Source organism: Trichoplusia ni, chromosome 13 (assembly GCF_003590095.1).
Source record: "Trichoplusia ni isolate ovarian cell line Hi5 chromosome 13, tn1, whole genome shotgun sequence".
Classification (NCBI taxonomy): domain Eukaryota; kingdom Metazoa; phylum Arthropoda; class Insecta; order Lepidoptera; family Noctuidae; genus Trichoplusia; species Trichoplusia ni.
In genome coordinates, this window is record NC_039490.1 from 8,820,423 (window position 1) to 8,841,035 (window position 20,613).

The window sequence follows — 20,613 nt, forward strand, 5'->3', positions numbered from 1 at the left end:
TAAATGATCCATTCGGATAAAAGGCTGCATCTCGAGAACCGTGATAGCTGGATAGTTGAAATTTATACAGATAATGTGCTGCTATTGACACTAGCAGAAAATATTAAAAATAATAGTAGAAGTTGTAACTGTCACTTGTGGTTATGATTTGTTTTCCTTTTGGTTTATTCATACAGAACTTTCAGTGTTGCGAGTCTGATTCACACTTGACCGGATCTTGTAGATTAACGATCAGCATTCTGACTGTTGCTATGGTTACGATTTCTCGCTAATATGAAGTTATCTGCCCGAATCAATGCTTTCGCTGTTTTATTTAAATCTAAACCTTTTCTTCTAAAAATTACCCTATGTCAGTAATATGATTGGATAATAATCAAACAAAACAAAACTTTCGTATGTTTGTGGGATTAGCGGCCCAGGCCCAGATTACACTATTCAATTTAAAGTATACCGTGACTCAACATCTAGAAAAGCAAAGAAAAATGTGTTGGCTTGAATCATACACAATTCAATTTAACGGACATAGACTTTGATAATTACCAGAAAACATTCAAATACCTAGCGGTCATAAAACCGCGGTATGTTTCCGCAAAAATCGAAAAATATCGATCTGAAATAAAATCTAAACAGTTTCCGATCCAGATTAGGCTGAATAAGGTGTTTACTGTTGCCTTTCCTGTTTTAAAAAGTCAAACTGTAAACAAACATGGTTGAAGCGAAACGTCAAAATCAGTCGGTCGCCGAAAGCGGCGCGGCGCGGTGTCGCATTGTTTATCGATAATGGTGTATTTTCCGGTGCGAAAGTGCTACCAAGCGGCCAAAGTTCTCGTGTTGGTTGTGCTGGTGGTGACTATCCTAGCTTTATTCGAGCAGTGGCGAGGGGGCAAGAGGAATGCGCGAGCCGCGTACTCCGACCCCTTGGAAGCAGAGTACGAGAGGGAGATATTAGAGGATGAGGCTCGCATCATCCCCGGTCTCGGAGAAGGTGGAGCCGCAGCGCACCTCATAGGAGAGGAAAAGAAGCTCGGTGAGGAGTCCGAGAAGAAGCTGGCGATTAATGTGTACCTCAGTGACAGAATACCGTACAACAGGACTTTGAAAGGTAAATGAAATTAAAAACATTGAATTATAACTTAATACCTACACGAAAAATATAGATAATTCTTCAGTAAATAATAATTTAAAAGACTGATAATATTTTTCTAAGATAATACATAAATTATGCAAATGTTATCTGGAGTTAATACAGCAGTGAAAGTCTCGGTGCCGGCGATCTGACGTGCTGCTAATAATGTATCGGGACACGCTCTATATCTGTGCAGCTCCGTCTGTAATCATGTGATGCACTGCACTAGTTGCTATCAAGATATCCATTAGTTAATCACACATAAAACATAACTTTATAACTAAATTAACTTTTACTTTAGTTTCCTTTGTGATTATTAGAAAAGTATTAAACAATTAGAAGGTTTAGAATGTCCCTTGAACCCTTGACATTTTATTACTGAGCGTAACTTAAAACCTCTTTTTAAACATTTAATAAAGTAAATACAATTAAAAAGAAACTATATAGACAGTACAATTTATGTTAAATATATTTTTATTATAATTTATAATAAGAACTAGGACACTATGTTTTTGTTATAAAATCCATTTTCAATATATCGAATTTGAGTGGTTCCCATCGTCAATATAACTTACATATTTCGCCAGCTATTAAGCAGCGGCTATTAAATAACATTGTTGAATGTGAAACCGTACACATATAGAGCAATAACCATTATCAGCATAATAAGATTTAATCAGCGTGTCAAACAGCGTTATACCCTGTAACAAGTTGATAAAGACGCAGGAAATCAAATGTTCACACTTTTCCTATCAGTTGATGCAGAGAAAGGACCTAGTGTACATTTATAGGCCGCACTTGTAACAGTTATTCAATAACTCAATCGTTGACTGATAGCCTTTACTTCCGGAGAGCTGATTAATATAATCATGCAATCTTTTGCCAAGTAAAGAAGACTTACTACCAAAATTATTGAAAGATAATTAACAATTTTAATGAAGATTGTGTGTATATGTTGTTCAAAACTGTGTTTCAATCATTCTGTTGAAGGAAATTTCAATGTGTGATCTTTATTCATCCCTTGATGTTGTCAAAGTTACTTTGACATTAATGTTAGTTTAATTATGTCTGTCATAGCTGTAGCATACATGTCAGTTAGGTAATCAACCTAACATAATTAGAGTATTGACCATGACTTTCTAAATAACAGTTATTATTATGCACAAAGCCTAATTGCCTTTCCCTTTTCAACTAGATATTGTTTGCTATCATAACAATTATCAATATCAATACAAATATCATAAGAAACTATATTCCTATAACATATTATAGCCTATTATTTAACTTTGATGCAGTAACTTTGAAGTTGTTCACCCACTTGTGAGCTTTTAGAGTAAGAGAGAGAGCCTTATAGTGGTACAAGTGTATTGCGCTATCTCGCTTTGCCCTTATAGACTACTAGTTCTTACACCATAGACGCAAACCGCGTTACTTTCCGATGATGTCATGAATTCCACTTAAAACTTAACGCCTACTTTTCTAAATTACAATTGTTATGCATTAATTAGGTAATACACGAAATAATAATGTAAACAGTGTGTATGTGTGTGCTCGCTGTTATAGCGTGGCGACCCGGCGCGTCTCTTTGCGCAGTTGTTCCATGATGGATGCAAGACATGGGACAATGTCACAGGTGTGACCCTTCCGTACTAAATTTATGTTATATTGTCTTGTTGATCTATTAATCATCATTCGTACTTTTCATTTAGGCAGAAGTGAATACACGCAAAAATGCAAAACACAGCAAATAATATTTAAAAGTGATCGTTATGTATGCGGTATGCCTGTGGGGTTTGATGCTGCTTGTCTTCTCCACTGATTGAGCGTAGTGTGGGCAATACATATCGCTATTCAGTCTAATTTTGTCTCAAGAAGTGCTGCTTCGTAGCCTGATTTTAATGAAAGGCTTTTGACTTGAATTGTATTTGGTGAAGGGTGATTAAAACTAAGGTATCTAAACGCGGCTTCAAAGCTTCCACAGCACTTGCCGCATTCATCTCTGTGTGTGCCAGTACAGCCAGTGTCATCCAGATTCCAACCGAAATCTTTGTTATATCATTATCATCTAGAACTTGATAACGAATTCCTAAGTCCCGTACCCAAGTATCCCCTTCAAAAATGAGTGCCAATTTTACACAGATTATGTATTTTCGATTATTTTGCCGCCATGGTAATAAACTAGGTAGCGTGTTAACCCTCACTAGGGAATCTAACGATGGGAATATATTCGCCAACCGTCTGCGTCCACACGAGCACCGTTACTTCATAAATAATTAATTAAAGTATTTAATCATTAATGAAGTATAGTTACAGTAGACTCTTTAGTTACACAGTCGACCAATCTCAAAGACTATTTTAATTGGAAAGACGGCTTGGTTTGGAGTTTGATGCGCCGTGTCCTCTCACTCATAGGATGCTGTGGAGATTTCCTTATTGTGTGTCATAGGAAAGTCTATATTTAAGTGGTATAATATTAAAAAACGGTGAACATAATATTCGCTACCTTTTGACCTCTGCCACGATACTAAAGTTATACAAATATTTGAGAAATCTTCCCGAGAACGTTTACCTGTGCTATATTATTTGTGACCGGTATTGCGCGATATCGTTGTTTTTTTTAATGAATGATTAATATTTGAAGCAGGTCAGGTAACCACCTCTCTCTGCCCTGTGGACGTCTTGTTTTATTATTAATGGTTGCTAAGCGATTCTCCTTAATAACAGCAATAACAAAAATGTTATTCTATATTTGACTAAATAATGACCCTGTAAACTGTTGCTTAGTTTTATTATTATTAACAACATCTGTCAACTCTCTTCAACTGTCAGTTGTTACCACTATCACGGTTCTTGCTCAACAGTCGTGTTTCCTCTTCCCGTATAGGGAAGGTTTGAGCATTTGATCAAACGGCTCAATGCGGGTATCAGATTACAATGTTTGGAATCCTGTTTTTTCCTACGTATTTTTCTTTCATGCCAGGGGTGGCTTAGTATAGTTAATCTAGATAGTAGTAGTAACTTTGAAAGAGTCTCATTGACATTTTGCCTGCGTTGGGATCGAACCTGCGCTTCGTCCTCGCGCATACAAATCGACAAAAGAAATATATTTTTTTTATTTAAGAAGCGCGGCTCCCGCATTAACGAATTTAATCCTTGTATCGCGGGAGGTTTCTCAAACATTCAAGTCACATGCACAAAGACACCCAGACCCAGCACAAGCATTCGTGGATCACACAAACGCTTGTCCTACTCCGCGATCGAAACCTTGCAACATTGCTCACAAGGTTTGACGTGATTACCTCAACCACTCGGCTAACACTGCTTTATAAGTGCTTTTAATAACTTAATTTATAATTATCTTATGTTTAATAATGTAGGCTGTCCATGTCGTGTGTAGTGCCGATGCCTGCTGCTTCCCACGCCACCGGACACCGGTGTTGTAGTGTCAGTTCTCTCTCTAGACATTAGATACTAGGTCCAAGCTCAAGTACTAACTGTCAATAAGTAAATCATAACAATGTTAAGTACTGTAAGAGGTAACTCTGTTTTACAACAGGATGAAATGGTTAGAGTCGAGTTGTATCAACGGTGCACTGCCATGTTAAGTGATGTAGGTTCGAATCTTGGAACGCGTTAATATCTTTTTGAATTTGTGTTGTTATTGCAAAGGGTTGTCGGTTTAAAACATCGTGTGGAAGCTAGCATACTTAAGATTTTTTTAAGGACTAACACACCCCTAAAAAAATCTTTATCAGCAAGTTTAAACCTCCCGTAGACATCTGACGTGGCTAAAACTCGGAGGTCAGATTGTATATCAATGATATGATAAGAAGTTAAATAAATTAAGTTAAAATTGCAAACAAAGATATTTGGATCCAGAAATAATATGTGATTTCCAATTTTTTGCTAAGACATCTATTCAATACCATAAAACGTTTCCTAGGATGAAGTTTCATTATTGTAGACTTAAAGTCTTCCTCCGTTTAAAGTCAAATATGTATTTGAGTAAAGAAACATATAATATAGATAAATCTCACCTAGACGCATAACAAACGATCGTGCTTGGCACACAAACATATGCCCTAGATAAAAATCGAACCCAAGACCTCCGGTATAGCAGTCAGGGCCGCTAACTACTAGACCATCAGGCTAATTATATTAATAATACACCGTTTTGTCTCCAGACTTCCGCAACCCAGCGTGCAAGCGAGTCATATACGACTCCGAGCTGCCCTCCGCCTCCGTCATCCTGATATTCCATAATGAGCCTTATTCCGTGGTCGTAAGGACCATTTGGAGCGTCGTGAACAGCGCCAGGAGGAGCAACCCCTGGTTCCAGAATGCCAACTTCGTGGACCGGCAGACCGGCAGGGATATGGGGACAGGTGAGTTTGGATCTTATACTATGAGTGGTAAGGTTGTTAATTGAATACAAGATATATTTATTTGGTTGAGACATGAGATAAATAAAATAATATTCTTGAGTATTTTACTATTTAATGTGAGTAGTTTTACTGAAATAGTAAAATATGTACTGTGGTACTTGCTGTCAATACGCAAGCAATTTTCAACCTTGTTCCGTACATGATTCGATTGATTCGACATTTAATAACTGGGTACCCTGAGAAGAAAAGTCGAAACCAACTCATGGGTCATCTCTCCTCTTTTAAAGTGCAGACAATGTAGGTTTCCATACTTTAAGATTAACAATCACCCTCGTTCCCCAGGCTACCCCGGCCAGGACCCGAACTCTCCCTTCGTATACTTGAAGGAGATCATCCTGGTTGACGACAACTCCACGCTGCCGGAGCTGAAGGGCAAGCTGAGTCACTACGTGCGCACGCGCCTGCCGCCAGACCTCATCCGGATACTGCGCCTGCCGGACCGGTAAGACCTGCGCACCACTCCAGGGGCCGGACGACAAGTTGCTTAGAGCAATGACGGTAAACGCATCGCTCAATAGGGTATTTGACGGGCAGAGATGTCGATCTGTTTCCAAAAGTATTAGATACGTATTTTTTCTTTTATCTTGTAAAGAAATGCAGGGGATACAGTGATTTAGAATCTCGTGTGAGGTCTCTCACCAGTACGCTATTTACAAGCAATTACAGCAATTGACGTTTCTAGCCCCCACTTCTCACTATCTTCTTTAATGTTTAATGACGTCATAAAATGAAAATATATCTTTGAAAATCTATCTGACGGAATCAATAGGTTTTTTGTCAAATACCCTATTATATTGAAGTGACTCTTTGAAGTCACGTCACTTGTCATAAAAAATGGCTGTCTTGTACATTTGAGCGATCTGATCAGCGACAATGCTTGTTAAAATATAACTTGTCTACGAACTCTGGTGGTGATTGCAGTAAAAGGATATCGACATTTTGCCAAGCATCTTTTAGATGAGTCAAAAAATATTTATATGCTTTCAAGCAAACGTATTGTCCATGTAAAGAGTAATAACTCTTATTTTTGCTGTGGTGAAATTGAATCCCCAGTATATCTTCGAATTCTACTAAGTACGTTTTCAAATCATGGTCTTACCTATAGTTGGCAAATTTTCGATTTCCCATTTTTACCTACTCCGATAATTATGTTACTGGACTTCTTTCTGCTGTGAAGTAAGATTACCAGATTTACAAGAAGTTAACCTCTGGATCGCTTCTCCGTTCCAATTTAATCGTTGACCAGATGGAACGGGTAAATAAAAACTCACTTAAGAAAGTCAGAAGTGAGGAAGTGATGCTCTATAGCTATACGGAATTTGTGTCTTCAAGTAAAGCATTGCATACTCTTTGAGGTGGAAGTCGAAGTGATCCTCACCAAGCTTCATATGGAACAGGTCTACCACCACAAAGCGAGAAGCTGTGTATAGTGACGTCTCTCTTTCACAATTGCAACAATCTTACTTTAAGTGGTGGTAGTAGGACAACGGCATTATGAGGATATGTTTTAATACCATATATTGAAGAAAAAAGGTCACTTAATATTTTTCTTAGGAACCCGCTTTGAGATCTTCCTATTCGGTATGTAGAGCAACAAGATATGTAAGCAAAAAATATGGATATAAATTATACAACCTTGATGCGACTTTTTTGTAGTCTCTGCGTTGGTATATGCTAAGCGATAATTATTTGGTTTTAATGTTCCAATTTGTCTACACATTTCCAGGAGTCAAAATCGTTTTAATCGTCTTGTGATGTGTGTCTGTCTGTTTGCGTTAGCTTTTGTATTTGAAGTACGAAGCAGTCCCTTATGTGTATAGATGATCAGAGGATTGTCGCTGTTTTGAAGTTATATTATAGCATTTGTGTGAGAAAGACAGCGCACTACTAATGTAAAGCGACATCTCTCTTTCACTGCTGTGATAATATTACTTTAAGAGGTGGCAATTACATCACGAGCTGCTAAGAGATGTAAAAGAATTACCCAAGGTATAATACTTTTGATCTAGAAGCGACACAACATCGATCTATTTCTTGAGTAGCGTACCACGCTCAGCGGACCGTGTCTGTTCTAGCGGCGGTCAGCTCCACGCCTCGCGAGTTTGTTGTATAAACTCGGACGCTTACGTTTACAACCGCCTATAAACAGAAAAATACAATCGTCTTATCGATATTACTATTGTTACGACATTGGAGCTAAGGTTGACTTTGACTTGGCTTTCTTCTTTCGTTATCAGATGTGATCTGTAAGAATTAAATTGTATTTTTAATTATTTTGACTCTCAGTTCGTTATTTAACTTATGTGGTGTTTTAGGTAATGTGAAGTTTATTTTGTCTTCAAGTGATAGAAGAAGTGTCACTTAAGTTATCCGTCAGTAAATACATTGGTATTTTATTTATGATTTTGATATTATTTTCAAACGACTTCAAAAAGGAGAAAATTCTCATTTCGTCTTTTTATGTTTGATACTTCAGAACTTTGGACTTCGATCTTCGGGCCTTTTTCTAGTCAAATGACAATAATTTGAAAATCCGTCACACCTTTCAGTTAAAATCTGGTACAATAGAGAATTTATCATTTTTTTGCCGTCTCAACATCGACAACCACTTTGTGGTCCAAAATTCCTTGGCTCCACTCGCTCCAAATGAGAAGTAGGCTCCACGAAATGTCACCTAACATCACGAGTCACGACTTTATAGCTGAGCCCTCGAGTCACATCATCCACTAAGACAGTCCTGCTGCTCGCAGGGTAGGTCTGACCCAGGCCAGGATGGCGGGCAGCCTGGTGGCCGCTGCCGACGTCCTCGTCTTCCTGGACTCCCACTGCGAGGCGCTGGTGGACTGGCTCCGGCCGCTGCTGCACCGCATCAAGGAGAGCCGCTCGGCTGTGGTCACCCCCCTCATAGACGTTATAGAGAAGGAGGATTTCTTGTACCAGCCCGGAGACCCTGTAGAGTTTGAGGTGATTGAGGAAGGCTTGGTAAAAGGGTGAGGGGATGCGGTGATGAAGTCTCAATCTTGAATAGAAATGGTTTTGCTCGAAAACGTCCAGATACGATCATTTTATTACCTGGTTGTATCGTTTATTGGTTTTTTGTCCAAATTTTCAACCAAGTCCTGCTTTAGAATGCTAGACGTTGTTTGGGAAAAAGTTTAGTTAGTTTTGGGTGTGAAAAATTGGGAACTGTAAAATTTTTGATCGAAATTATTTCTTTATTTTTATGACTTCATCACTGTGCTTTTCGTCCTCTTTGCCCCGTACCAAGAGATTAAACTCTCCGAGGATCTAACGTCCTGTAGAGTACATTGCGGTTGTCCATAAAAATAAACTTAACTAATACCATAGATAAAACGCAGTGGATATAGAGTTAGAGTATTGAATTTGTTCAGTATTTTGTGTTTCAGAGGGATTGTTATTAGTTCGTGTTAAGTAGCTAAGTATCTGGATGTAGAGTGAGTATTTTGATAAGTAGTTCTTGGATTTTGAATCTTAATTTGTAACATTAATGTTGTTATTTTCTTGTAGTGTTGAAACGTCATCTCCTTGTCAAACACGTAAAGATTCGCGTCAAAAAATACTGTCGCATTATTCAAGAAACATTCACACCTAATACACTTTTAATTCGTGATTGCATATATTTGCGGTCCACTCAACAGTGTCCAACGCATCATTATCATTAGTATATTATGTATAAGAATTATTACACTAAACTCTATAAGTATCGTCGTATGCATGAAATGGTCAGCTTGTTCTACGTCAGTGTCATTATAATTATCAAAAGTGATTCGCTTTAGCCTAAACTCTTCAGCGTTCATCCTCAGTCTGATTCTCGTCTGTTTGCTGTTTTTATCTAAGGATGTAAGTCTTCGGCATTTATAATTCGCCTTTCGTGTGAATTTTACTTCGTAAGTATTGTATTTTAAAAACCATCGGTGATCATTGTCTAAGCGAGGTAAGTTGAAAAATCTGACTAAATAACTGTTAAAATTATTTAGTTAGATTTTTCAGTCCAGCCTTCGGTCAAACCTTCCAAGCTCCCGCCATAATCGCAGACGTTTGCTAGAACTGTTGTCCGGTAGTTTTGCTACTCTTGTGCACTCTACGAGCACATGTGTAGCAAGCCAGCCAATTGGGATAGACGAAGTCTGTTCAGCTGTTAATCGGAGAGGCACACATTTTGCCTATCTTTTTCTCAAGTAAGTCTGCGGGGTATATATGTAGCTCTAATTTCGTAATAGTGAATGCGTTGGTAAGCCAGGGTTTTGGAAGCATTCGATCAACAGACACAAAATAGGTTACATATTGAAGTAACCAACTTTGACATGTAACCTATCTCGTGTCTGGCTGTAGAGTGGGGCTAATCCGCGCGCGAATGGCGGGCGCACGCCAGGCGTCGAGCGACGTCCTGGTGGTCCTGGACTCTCACTGCGAGTGCTCGGTGGACTGGCTGCGGCCGCTGCTGCAGCGCATCAAGGAGAACCGCACGAGAGTCGTGGTGCCGGTCATAGACGTCCTCAAGAACAACAACTTCTCGTATTTCGAGGCGAACGTGTCTCACGCTGTGCCTCGTCATCGGTTATGTAAGGTTGTATGTGTGTGTGTGTGTCTCGTATGATCGCCACAGCCCGAGCACGTTCTTTTGTAACTGATGACTAATTTTGTTAAATATCTGAATTCATAATGTTAATTACTTTGAGTTGTAACCTGACCGTCTCTGTTCAGCACTCGCCGTTAGATTACAGTCACACGTGTGTTTGTCTGTTAGTTAGCCATTCTGTTATAATATGTGACCTAATATTTATCTGTATTGCTCTTTATGTTATTCTTTGATACTTACTTTCGTATTTAAAAATAACATTTTAAAGTGAGGATGAGCCAGCGTGACATTTGAGTACGACTTTTTAATAAATGTTGTTCCAGAATACGGGTCTCTGAGAATAAGTTATCTCGTGCCGCATCTGTATTTAAAATTTATTTTATTTTATGGGATTTTAAATAATTGTTGTCTTTGACGGTATTACAAATTTTTGGTTCTTTAAAGGACTAATATAATCACCCTGAGGTACTCCTTGATTAGATCTTAATATAAAGTTGTTTTTTCAACAGCTGAAAGATAAAAACTCAGTCAGTAGCTGTCGTGCGATCTGCATATTTATCGCTTGCTTGTTTTATCACTCAATAAGTGTATCTTTTTCGTTCTTTCTGTAGTGGTTACGAAGTCGAATCCGTTTGATAAGTCGAAATCTTCTACATGTCACATACAGTACTGTTATCCGTTGTTCGAAAGGAGTCGTATTTCGACATATAGTTTCTTGTGCCACACTTGCATTGTCGAAAACATTAATCGTTGGAAACTACATACTTGGATACTATTTGATAAATACGTAAGATATTAGTGTATTATTAATTATATTTATTTGCATCTAAGTAACTAGACTTTACAAATTTATAGAAGTTTCATTCAGGATTCCGTGGTTTCATAAAACCACACAATCCCGTTTTTTTTATCCGGATTGCTAGGCCCCTGCTAATAGTGAGCACTGGCCTAAAGTCACTTATGGTTAATAAGGCACTGGTTTCATTACATATTTAGTTAAATTACATATTTACATTCAAAACATTTAAGCACATCATCCAAGAATTTGTCCTGGGTGGGCAACGGAACCGTTACCTAGCACTCAAGTTCACTAACCACTCCACCAACAAACCAGTATACAGTACATGGTCCTACACCAGGACGGGTCTGATCCGGGCTCGCCTGCACGGCGCCCGCAACGCGACGGGCGACGCGCTCGTCTTCCTGGACACGCACTGCGAGGGCCTCCCGGACTGGCTGCGGCCTCTCCTGCAGCGTATCAAGGATAAACGCGATGCCGTCGTCGTCCCAGATATAGAAGTCATAGAAAACAGTACCTTTGAACTACACAACTGTAGCGCTAACGAAGAGGTAGCAAATTAAGCTCTAACCACATAAAAATAGAGCGTAAACTCAAATGACACTTCTAATACTTCGAAGTAAAGCTTGCAAAATTGAGTTCTATAACATACGTAATAAAACACAAATTGCAATGATAATATTAATTCAGTGTCTAGTATTGTTTAATGGTTTAAAATTTCGATGAATGTTTCTAGTCGTGTAGTTGTTGTGATATAACAATGGCGGGTATGTCCTGTGTATTACTATTTGTCGGCATACTATTGTTAGACGTTCTTCCTATAGTTGTATGCAATTGTTAATTGTTTTCCCATACCATGTGTCCTAGGACTTCTGCTTTTCTTATTGTTGATGTATTACCTGATAAGTTTAAACTGTCTGTAGGCATATGACGTGGCTTTGCCTTGATAAATTCTCAGACGTGCTGGGTTCCTGCAGGTGACGAAGATTTCTTCCAGCGTTTTTAGGGATTATTGCTTTGTGAAACAAAAAACATGAATTCGAAAACATTAGTTATTGCCAGCTCTTAAAGCTACGACCTTTTGACTTGGCAGCCTAATGGTCAATTAGGTTATTTCAAAACTTGGTCCTAGGCAAGAGCCTTGTGGTACACCTTCTACCACGATCCTAATTTTATTTTAGAATTCGATGTTTTCCTAGATATCATGGATTTTGTATTTCCAACAAACACAAATCTGTGTTAAGTAGTTTTTTATCGTTCGTGATAAGAAATTCAATTCATAGATTAGGGAAACAACGTTTTAATGTCTTTAATATCTAAATGAAATCAAAGGAGTAGTAAGATATTTTAAATAAAAATTTATTCAGCTGCTTACTTTAAGGAGAAATCTCGAATTTATAAACGCCTACTAGATTAGATTCGTTTCAGCACTTAGTAAATATAGATAGTAATCTAGTTGGCTCATTATCATATAAAATAACTGATTTCCAGTGAATACTGTCTTCGATAAATCAATTCAACTGAATTTGTTATTCGCTTATCTGCCTTTAGATGTCGAAATAGTAATAAGCGATGAAAAAGGCAGCATGGGGCAAGGGCTCGAGAGAAAAGGACTTTCGCTAAGCATCCTTCTTGAATAAGTTCTTTAGTCTGGCTAAAAGGTTGACCTAAACCTTAAATGTCCTTGATTTCAGTCTTTTTAGGTTGAGTTGAGAGGTCATAAGCTCAGAATGTTTATCATTTATCAGTTATCAATTGATTGTTAGCTACTCTTGCGTTTCTTGTTTGAAATATACACGCTACCTTCTGTAAAAGAGTTTTCAACTAATATTAAGAAATCAACGGTTGAAGTTTCCATAATAATGGTCATTATGTGTAAAAACATATTATTCATCGTCCCGTTAGCTTGTAAGTTTCGGCTGTGTTGCCCCCGAGCGATGGGATTGACTTGTGCTTGTGCAGCGTCGGGTTGACGCGCGCGCGGCTGGCGGGCGCCCGCTACGCCGCCGGTGACGTCATCGTGTTCCTGGACTCGCACTGCGAGAGCCAGCCGGACTGGCTGCGGCCGCTGCTGCAAGCCATCAAGGACAGGCCCCACGCCGTCGTCGTCCCCATCATTGACGTCATCGAGTCCACCAATTTCTACTACAGCGTGCTCGACGCCACCACTTTTCAGGTTAATTTCAATATCGACGCGACAATTTATTATCACTGGGATTATTATAACCTTCACAGATCACAATCTTAGCATTAGAGTTATTAAGTTGAATTTATTTTAGCTGTTTGGTTCTGGTATTGTTGGTCAAAGCTTAGTGGAATCGATTACACTGATTTCATACTTAGTTAAACTGTTAGAGTTTAGCTGAACTTCGTCGTGATTAATATTTGCGGGAAAGGGTGCTTAATGTAAATAAAAAACGCTTCAAAAAATCACTTCTCCACGCCGCCAATGTTTGCCATACATTTCACTGGGACAATGTTTGTTCCAACATTTGCTTGTCTTGTTAATCGCTTGCACCTGTCCGTTGCTGTCATCATAAGCTATTGTCCTTTTAGATGTAATTCTTCGCTTTTGTCTCAAAATAGTCTATAGAAATGTATAGCCTTGTCTGTTTTCTGATTTCCTGATTCATAAATACTTTTGTTGAGGTCTCGGGATTGCCTGACACACACATACAAATTATACAAATAGATTCTATTGTATCTATAATTTTATGCATAGCGTACTTAGTACTTACATTTAATTTATTCTATATAAGTTTCTATGCGTGGATGATGTTAATATCTATATTGTTTTACATTTCTTCAGTTATAACACCTTACATAAGTATATTTCAATTTTAAGATACAAAAACATTTCATTTTTAGGCTATATTTATTTAAGCCTTCTAAGCTCATTCGATCTTACACATAATATGATGATTTATCGGTTTCTTAATCAATGCCTTGTATATTAATATTATTAAAGGCAGATTTTTCAATCGCTACGTAATAGTTATCTGACGAATATGTTTGACGTTTTGACAGCTTTTGTATAGAAAATATGTCAAACGGCCATAATTATTCCTCAGATAGAAGTTAACTAATGATTAAAAAATCGGTACTAAGAGATAAAATTTTGTGAGGTTGGGACGTTATAGTCGGTGGTCAATGGAATTTCTTTACCTAAGTATAGAATTTTATAGTTTCCTAGACCATATGTTATCCTAAACAATACCGCATAAATAAGTTGTCGCGTGCTCTCTTATAAAAAAACACAATCATTGTTGTTGGAACACCACAATACATTAGGCATGTCACAGTTTCCCGCTAATCGCCATCTTGTATTGTCTATGTCAGGTGCTTGTTGACATTTTCTTAGATTTTTGCTTGTTTTTGTTTTTTTACTTGTTTATTGTCTGTTATATTTCGGCAGTTATTTCCGTTGACATCGTTACTTTAAAATGCACCGTTTTTTTTCAAAATTTCTTGGTTGTTTTACACAATTTTTTGGATTGAGATTTTGGGGTTTTTTACTAGGATTTTGATTTTTTGGGTTCTTTTTGTTTTATGATTTTCTATGAATCAGTCTTTCTTATTCAGTTTCAGCTGTCTGTTCAACTATTTGAAATATCCTTGACTCATTCACACGAAATATTTATATTACACGATTCTATACAATACTGTACTATTTCATCGATTACATTCCTAAAGAAGACAAGTTCCATGTCTCCTCTATCGCTGAAGCATCACTTAAATGTATTGAACTGACAAGTTAAAGTCACGTCACTTGTCGAAAATAAATGTCATTCACATACATTTGAATGAACTCTAATGCTATGTGACATTTGTTGTACTGATCTCTACCTAAAAAAATACACTCATGTTTTATTTCATTGGTCGTTTCATATTTTTTCTTTTTATTTGTCTTTAATCTGAAATCACTCATCAATTTCAAATCTGAGTTGTTTATAAGTTATTAAAAGCTATTCCACGGTAATTAATTGTTCCTTTAATAAATCGGCTGATACATATTTGGGCTCATCTCTTACGATTTTCATTTCATTTTTAATTTAATTTTCTATGGTTTGAATAACTTCATTGGGTGATTAATTATTTTTAGTTTTTAATGCGGTATCAAAACTTAAATTCCATGCGATTAATTGTACATAATCTTTTAATCTTTAATTATTATTTTCATATGAGAGTGTGTTAGAATTAATTTTTGATTTAATTCGATTTGTTTTCGTAGTAATCAATTATGTTGTTAATATTGTACATAGTGTTTATGTAGCTACCTGTATATGTAGGTATGTGTGTACTCGGGTGTTTTAACAGTGTACATTCCTGAAATATATAACGTAACGATCAGCTTTGGAGTGATGATAATGACACGTTTTCGGATGCTGTGATCGCATCACGTCAAATTATATAGTTATTTGAAACATTTCCGGTTTTACTTACGATGAACGAGGATTATAAATTTTATGTAGAAATGTTTTTTTGGAAGTTTCGACTCAAAACAGGAATGTGAAAAATCGATTATTTCTAAAATCATTGAACTGGTTATCTGAAAAAAAGGGTTTATATAGTTGAAAAAAAAATAACACGATAATCTCGACGTCTGTTCTTTAGTAAGCATATTAACATTTAACAGTAAAATCAAAATTGAGTTATTACTAAACTTAACTTAACTAAATCCATATCTAACACGAAAACGGTATCGATGAAAACTATCACAAACAGCTAAACTAAAATACATACATAATTTAAATGACAACAACTTCAAAGATAGTAGAGCTTCCTAAAAAAGGCACAGCGGCAAAAATTTGAAATCAAAATAAAAATCTTTAAAGGACAATTGAAGTTACTTCAAAAGCTCGTACAGATGAGTATCCACACTTTGTTTTGGTAAGGCGGTGGAATCCTCATGGACACCAACTACCTCGGGCGAGGAAATGGGTGGAGTCAGACTTTTACTGACTAAACCTGAACCGCCGTGCTACGTCATCCGCGTCTTTGTATCGGTGTATGGCAGATGAGTATCCACCCAAGCTCACTCCTCAAGACTTCCAGACAGGGTCTGATCCTGGCGCGGCTGCGCGGCGCGCGCTCGGCCCGCGGCGACGTGCTCGTGTTCCTGGACGCGCACTGCGAGCCCGACGCCGACTGGCTGCGGCCGCTGCTGCAGCGCGTTAAGCACAAGAGGGACGCCGTCCTCACGCCCATCATAGACATCATCGATCAGTCCACCTTCAAGCTGGAAGCGGCTGAGACATACCAGGTGCTGGCGAGGACCTGGACTGTTCTGCTGTTGATATTGCATTGCAACGAGCATTTGATGTGGAGGAATGTATAAGACAATATCGTAAAAAATGCGTTTTGAAACGTCAATGCTGATCGATTAGCAGTTGTTTTTTCAGTATTCTTTCTATCGATGGAGAAAACAAAATATAAGTCACAATGTCAAAAAATAAAGAGTCAAATACACTAGAACACACACACCAGACACAGGACAAGCAGTTATAGATTACACAAATGCTTGTCCTACCTATTAGTGCAGTCCAATTTATCGATAGATTGAATATTGATAACTGCCGTTATTCAAATGTATGGAAATGATATAGTTTTCAACAAGTCTCGTGGCTGAAAACTTGACATTACACATATTATATAAAAAAATAGCAGTCCCATCCTGCTGGGCACAGGCCTCATTCCATTTAAAAAATATATTAGCATGAAGAATAAAGGTTTCCTTATGATATTTTTATTCACTATTTGCCAGTGGTGTCTAAGAATAATTAAAAAATCATATAATTTTGAAAAAGTCACATTATTACTTTGCCTGTCTTGAGATTGAACCTGCACCATACAAATCCTTACTTTTCCATACATTTGAGCAATTCTATCAGCTTTAACGACCATCAAAACGTCACGCGGAGTCAAAGGAATGCCATCCCTACTATAGTCGTGACAAACTAAAAAGCTAATACGTTGAACGGTAACTGTCTTGAGGCCGTCAGGATCGCTTGGTACCAGGTGGATGCAGGTGTTGCCCGTGACGTCATGCATGCGAGGAAAATCAAAAGATTGTGATGTTGAGGTCTTTATGCGTATTGAATACCTCAAGTTGGCAAGTCAAGCGATTGTAGTCACAGAGGAGATAGAAATAGAGTACAAAATTCTAATTTCCTTGTTTATTTACTAAAGGCTGATCATTTTTTCGAGCAATATTCTTGTAGAGTTGTGGAAACGAGACAGAGCATTGCACTCTCTTTCACAATTACTCGTAAGATTTTTAATCGCCATATGACTTTTCTTCGACGAATATTTTTGACGTTTTGACAGCTTTTGTATAGAAAATATGTCAAACGGCCATGTTTATTCCTCAGATAACAGTCATCTGATGATTGAAAAGTCGGCCCTTAGCGGTAAGTTCTATAATGATAGCCGGTATTACATTGCCATTTTGAAGGTTATCCCTATCCTATATCACTTGACTTGTTACTTGGAGATAGGTTGGCTGGGTTTGTGGTTTTAATGTCTCTGTTACTGTCCCCCGGTGATCCACTCAATGTGAATTGTTTCAATACATATGTTATACTTCGTATCATACCGTGCTGTCCCATTGTACGTTTGTACGTTTCCAAGTCAAAATATTTTCATTCATGTTATATGGACATTTTGAATAGGGTATGTGATGAAAAAGCTATTCAGTCTGTCAGACTGATTTAGAAATAATATTGGGTACGTTTTTTCTTTCATGTCGTTAACAAATAAGAATGATTTTAAATCTGACGTCACTTACCAGTACGCTTTTTTAACTAGCAAGTGATGTTAACCCCAAACTACCATACATGTGATCATTTAAAGATCATTTTCTAAGTTTTTAAACTTTTTAATGATTTGGTGTATGTATTTAGTGATAAAATAATAAAAAAATAAGTATTCAATATTATTTGGAATTTCTGTCTGATGAAATAAACAGATTTATATTATAAAGTTTAGTCCAATACTCTATTATAAAGCAATAGTATTTTAAAGTCCAATAGTTCGATTCCACAATATTAAAACGATGAACCCTAGGCTAAGTAACTGGTGATGGCAAAAATAAACGCATGACTACAATACTAATAGAAATATTCTAAAAGACGAAATTGCTATCAGCTACTAATGTTACTACGATTATAACAATGCTTCATAGCAAACAGCAGCAGACAAATTCAAGAAGGAGAATTCTAGAAGAAACCGAGCGTATGGCGAAAAGCAAATCAAAATGTGATGATAGTTAGCGATGAATTATAGAGATCTGCTAAAGCTGGAATATCCATTCGGATAAAAAAAAACAGAAGAAGAAAATGTTTTTATCATAAAAAATATACGTCTGATTGTCAAGCCGTATGTAGGACAAATTTGTAGCTTGCAGCGAAAAATAACAATTAACTTAATTTATATCTTACGTTTTATAATAACAACGGCAAAATCAACAAGCATTGCCAGGAAACAAAATATGTTTTAAAACACAAACAAAAATTGAGACAAACGTGCTATACCAAAAAGAAACTATAAAATAAATAAAAGAGCTTAGCTAAATTAACAATAAAATAACCATTTAATAGCTATACAATATCCGCTTAAACGAATGCATTTGGGAATGTATACTGGTGTATTTTGATACTAATATTTGTAACTGACTCACCATAATTCACTTGCACTGTATTTAGTTAATATAAATATATTCTGGTGATGGGAGAATACTGTTTTAGTGTTAAAGGCGTAACTTGAAAGTTTTTGGGCGTCTTAAAGTAATCTTATTGCAGACGTGGGAAAGAGATATCTCTATACAGCTTGTAATGCGCTGTCACTCTTCCTCACTTGTAGTTATATTTCTTTAAGAGACCATGGTAGGGGCTCTGCATCTCTTCAAGCAAGACTGTTCATGTGGAAAAGGGACAGCGCATTACATGGCGTAGAGTTCCATCTCGCTTCCTCGGTGTCAACAGTCTTGGTTAAAGATATATTGAGCACTGATAATGCTTTGTTAAATATGCTTAAGTTTTTTGGGATTTACGTATCGCTGCTTTAATACTAAAACTCGAAGATAAATAAGTGGGTTTAAAAAGTCCGCTTCTGTAATTCTCGTTACGCCTCTAAACGTTGAACAAAGATTTAGTTTTCACATGCTCCGTTCTGCAGTTATCTTCGGGAAACTGTTATTTATGCAATTTCATAATATTAGAAAAGAGATGTCGCTAATAATGCTTGTAATGGTAAAGTTTGGAAAGTAATAAACGGAAATAATCAAATTTCTAAATCGAACGCAATGACAGATGCTATTAGGCTAGCTCCACCGCCCACAACAGGTTTTCCGAACACACAGATTCCGGAACATGTGAAAACTAAGGACAAAATATATCTCCATGTCTATTACTAGGATGTTAACTCTTGTGCTGGATACAGGTGGGTGGGTTCTCCTTCATGGGGCACTTCACGTGGACCGACGTGCCGGAGCGAGAGAAGAAGAGGCGAGGGTCCGACATCTCGCCTACTTGGTGAGTATATTTATTTATAATTATCGTACATTCAAATATGTAAGAAGACGGTCTGAGGCGTTCTCCACAGTCAAACATAGGTGGGTAATGCAGAGATACCAAGAAGTATATCATGTTGTTTAATTAAATGAAGGATAAAGATAAGTTGTAGAATATACTCCCAAAAGGATAAATGGTACATACACTCACTTAAACTTTACAAGCACAACATAGTTGATATTAAATTATTGAATGTGAATATAATGTAATAATATTCTACAAGTTACCCACAGCGCCATCTAGTCTCATACTAAGCAAAGCTTGTGTTATGAGTAGTAGACAACTCATAAACATGCTTATATATTTGTTTATACAAATATTATAGATAAATTACACCCAGATAGTACAAATGATCATCATCACACAAACATTTGTCCTGGATAGAAATCGAACCCACGACCTCCGTTACAGCAGTCAGGGCCGCTAACCACTAGACCAACAGGCCAGAAGAACCGACAAGAAACTCCATTACCACCTCCTTACCTACCTGTCTCTTGACATCTAGGTCCCCGACGATGGCGGGCGGTCTGTTCGCCATCAGCCGCTCGTACTTCTGGGAACTCGGCGCCTACGACGAGCAGATGGGCGGCTGGGGCGGAGAGAACCTCGAGATGTCCTTCCGGATATGGCAGTGTGAGTCACCATTTATTATTTTCAGTAAACCGTTCTAATCCTCATCCACATATGATACCCACGTCACCCACTCCCTCGGAGGAAGAAACGCATAGTGTTAGACACTTACTGACTAAACCTGAACCGCTATGCTACGTCATCCGCGTTTTTATGTCGGTGTATGGCAATGCTTTGCAATCCTTTATACATCGACCGCGGGCTTTCGCCGGTTAGTAGTGTGGGTCGGCGGGTAGTGTGAGTCACCTAACACTACTACAATGTGACAAGGATACACATGGTCATCATTGCAACTCCTGTAAACAACAATGATGATAAAGATGACCCTCTGGTAGATACCATCATAGTTTAGATTAAAATTCTCAACAAGTCGTCTCCAAGGGGACACCCGTGCACGCCTTTAAAAAAAATCTTCCCATAAAGTTATTCAGTGACAAAAAAGA

General features: G+C 37.6%; 1 protein-coding gene across 1 annotated transcript in view; it reads left to right on the forward strand.

The window, feature by feature from the left end:
- Positions 1 to 373: 373 nt before the first annotated feature.
- Positions 374 to 20,613, forward strand: part of LOC113500235 — a 33,107-nt gene continuing 12,867 nt past the window's right edge. Inside the window, exons 1-6 of the mRNA XM_026880942.1 lie at positions 374 to 1,102; positions 5,311 to 5,511; positions 5,854 to 6,013; positions 12,933 to 13,146; positions 19,410 to 19,501; positions 20,046 to 20,173. Coding sequence (XP_026736743.1) covers positions 781 to 1,102; positions 5,311 to 5,511; positions 5,854 to 6,013; positions 12,933 to 13,146; positions 19,410 to 19,501; positions 20,046 to 20,173 — 1,117 coding nt within the window. The 5' untranslated portion in view covers positions 374 to 780. The remainder of the gene's footprint in view (positions 1,103 to 5,310; positions 5,512 to 5,853; positions 6,014 to 12,932; positions 13,147 to 19,409; positions 19,502 to 20,045; positions 20,174 to 20,613) is intronic.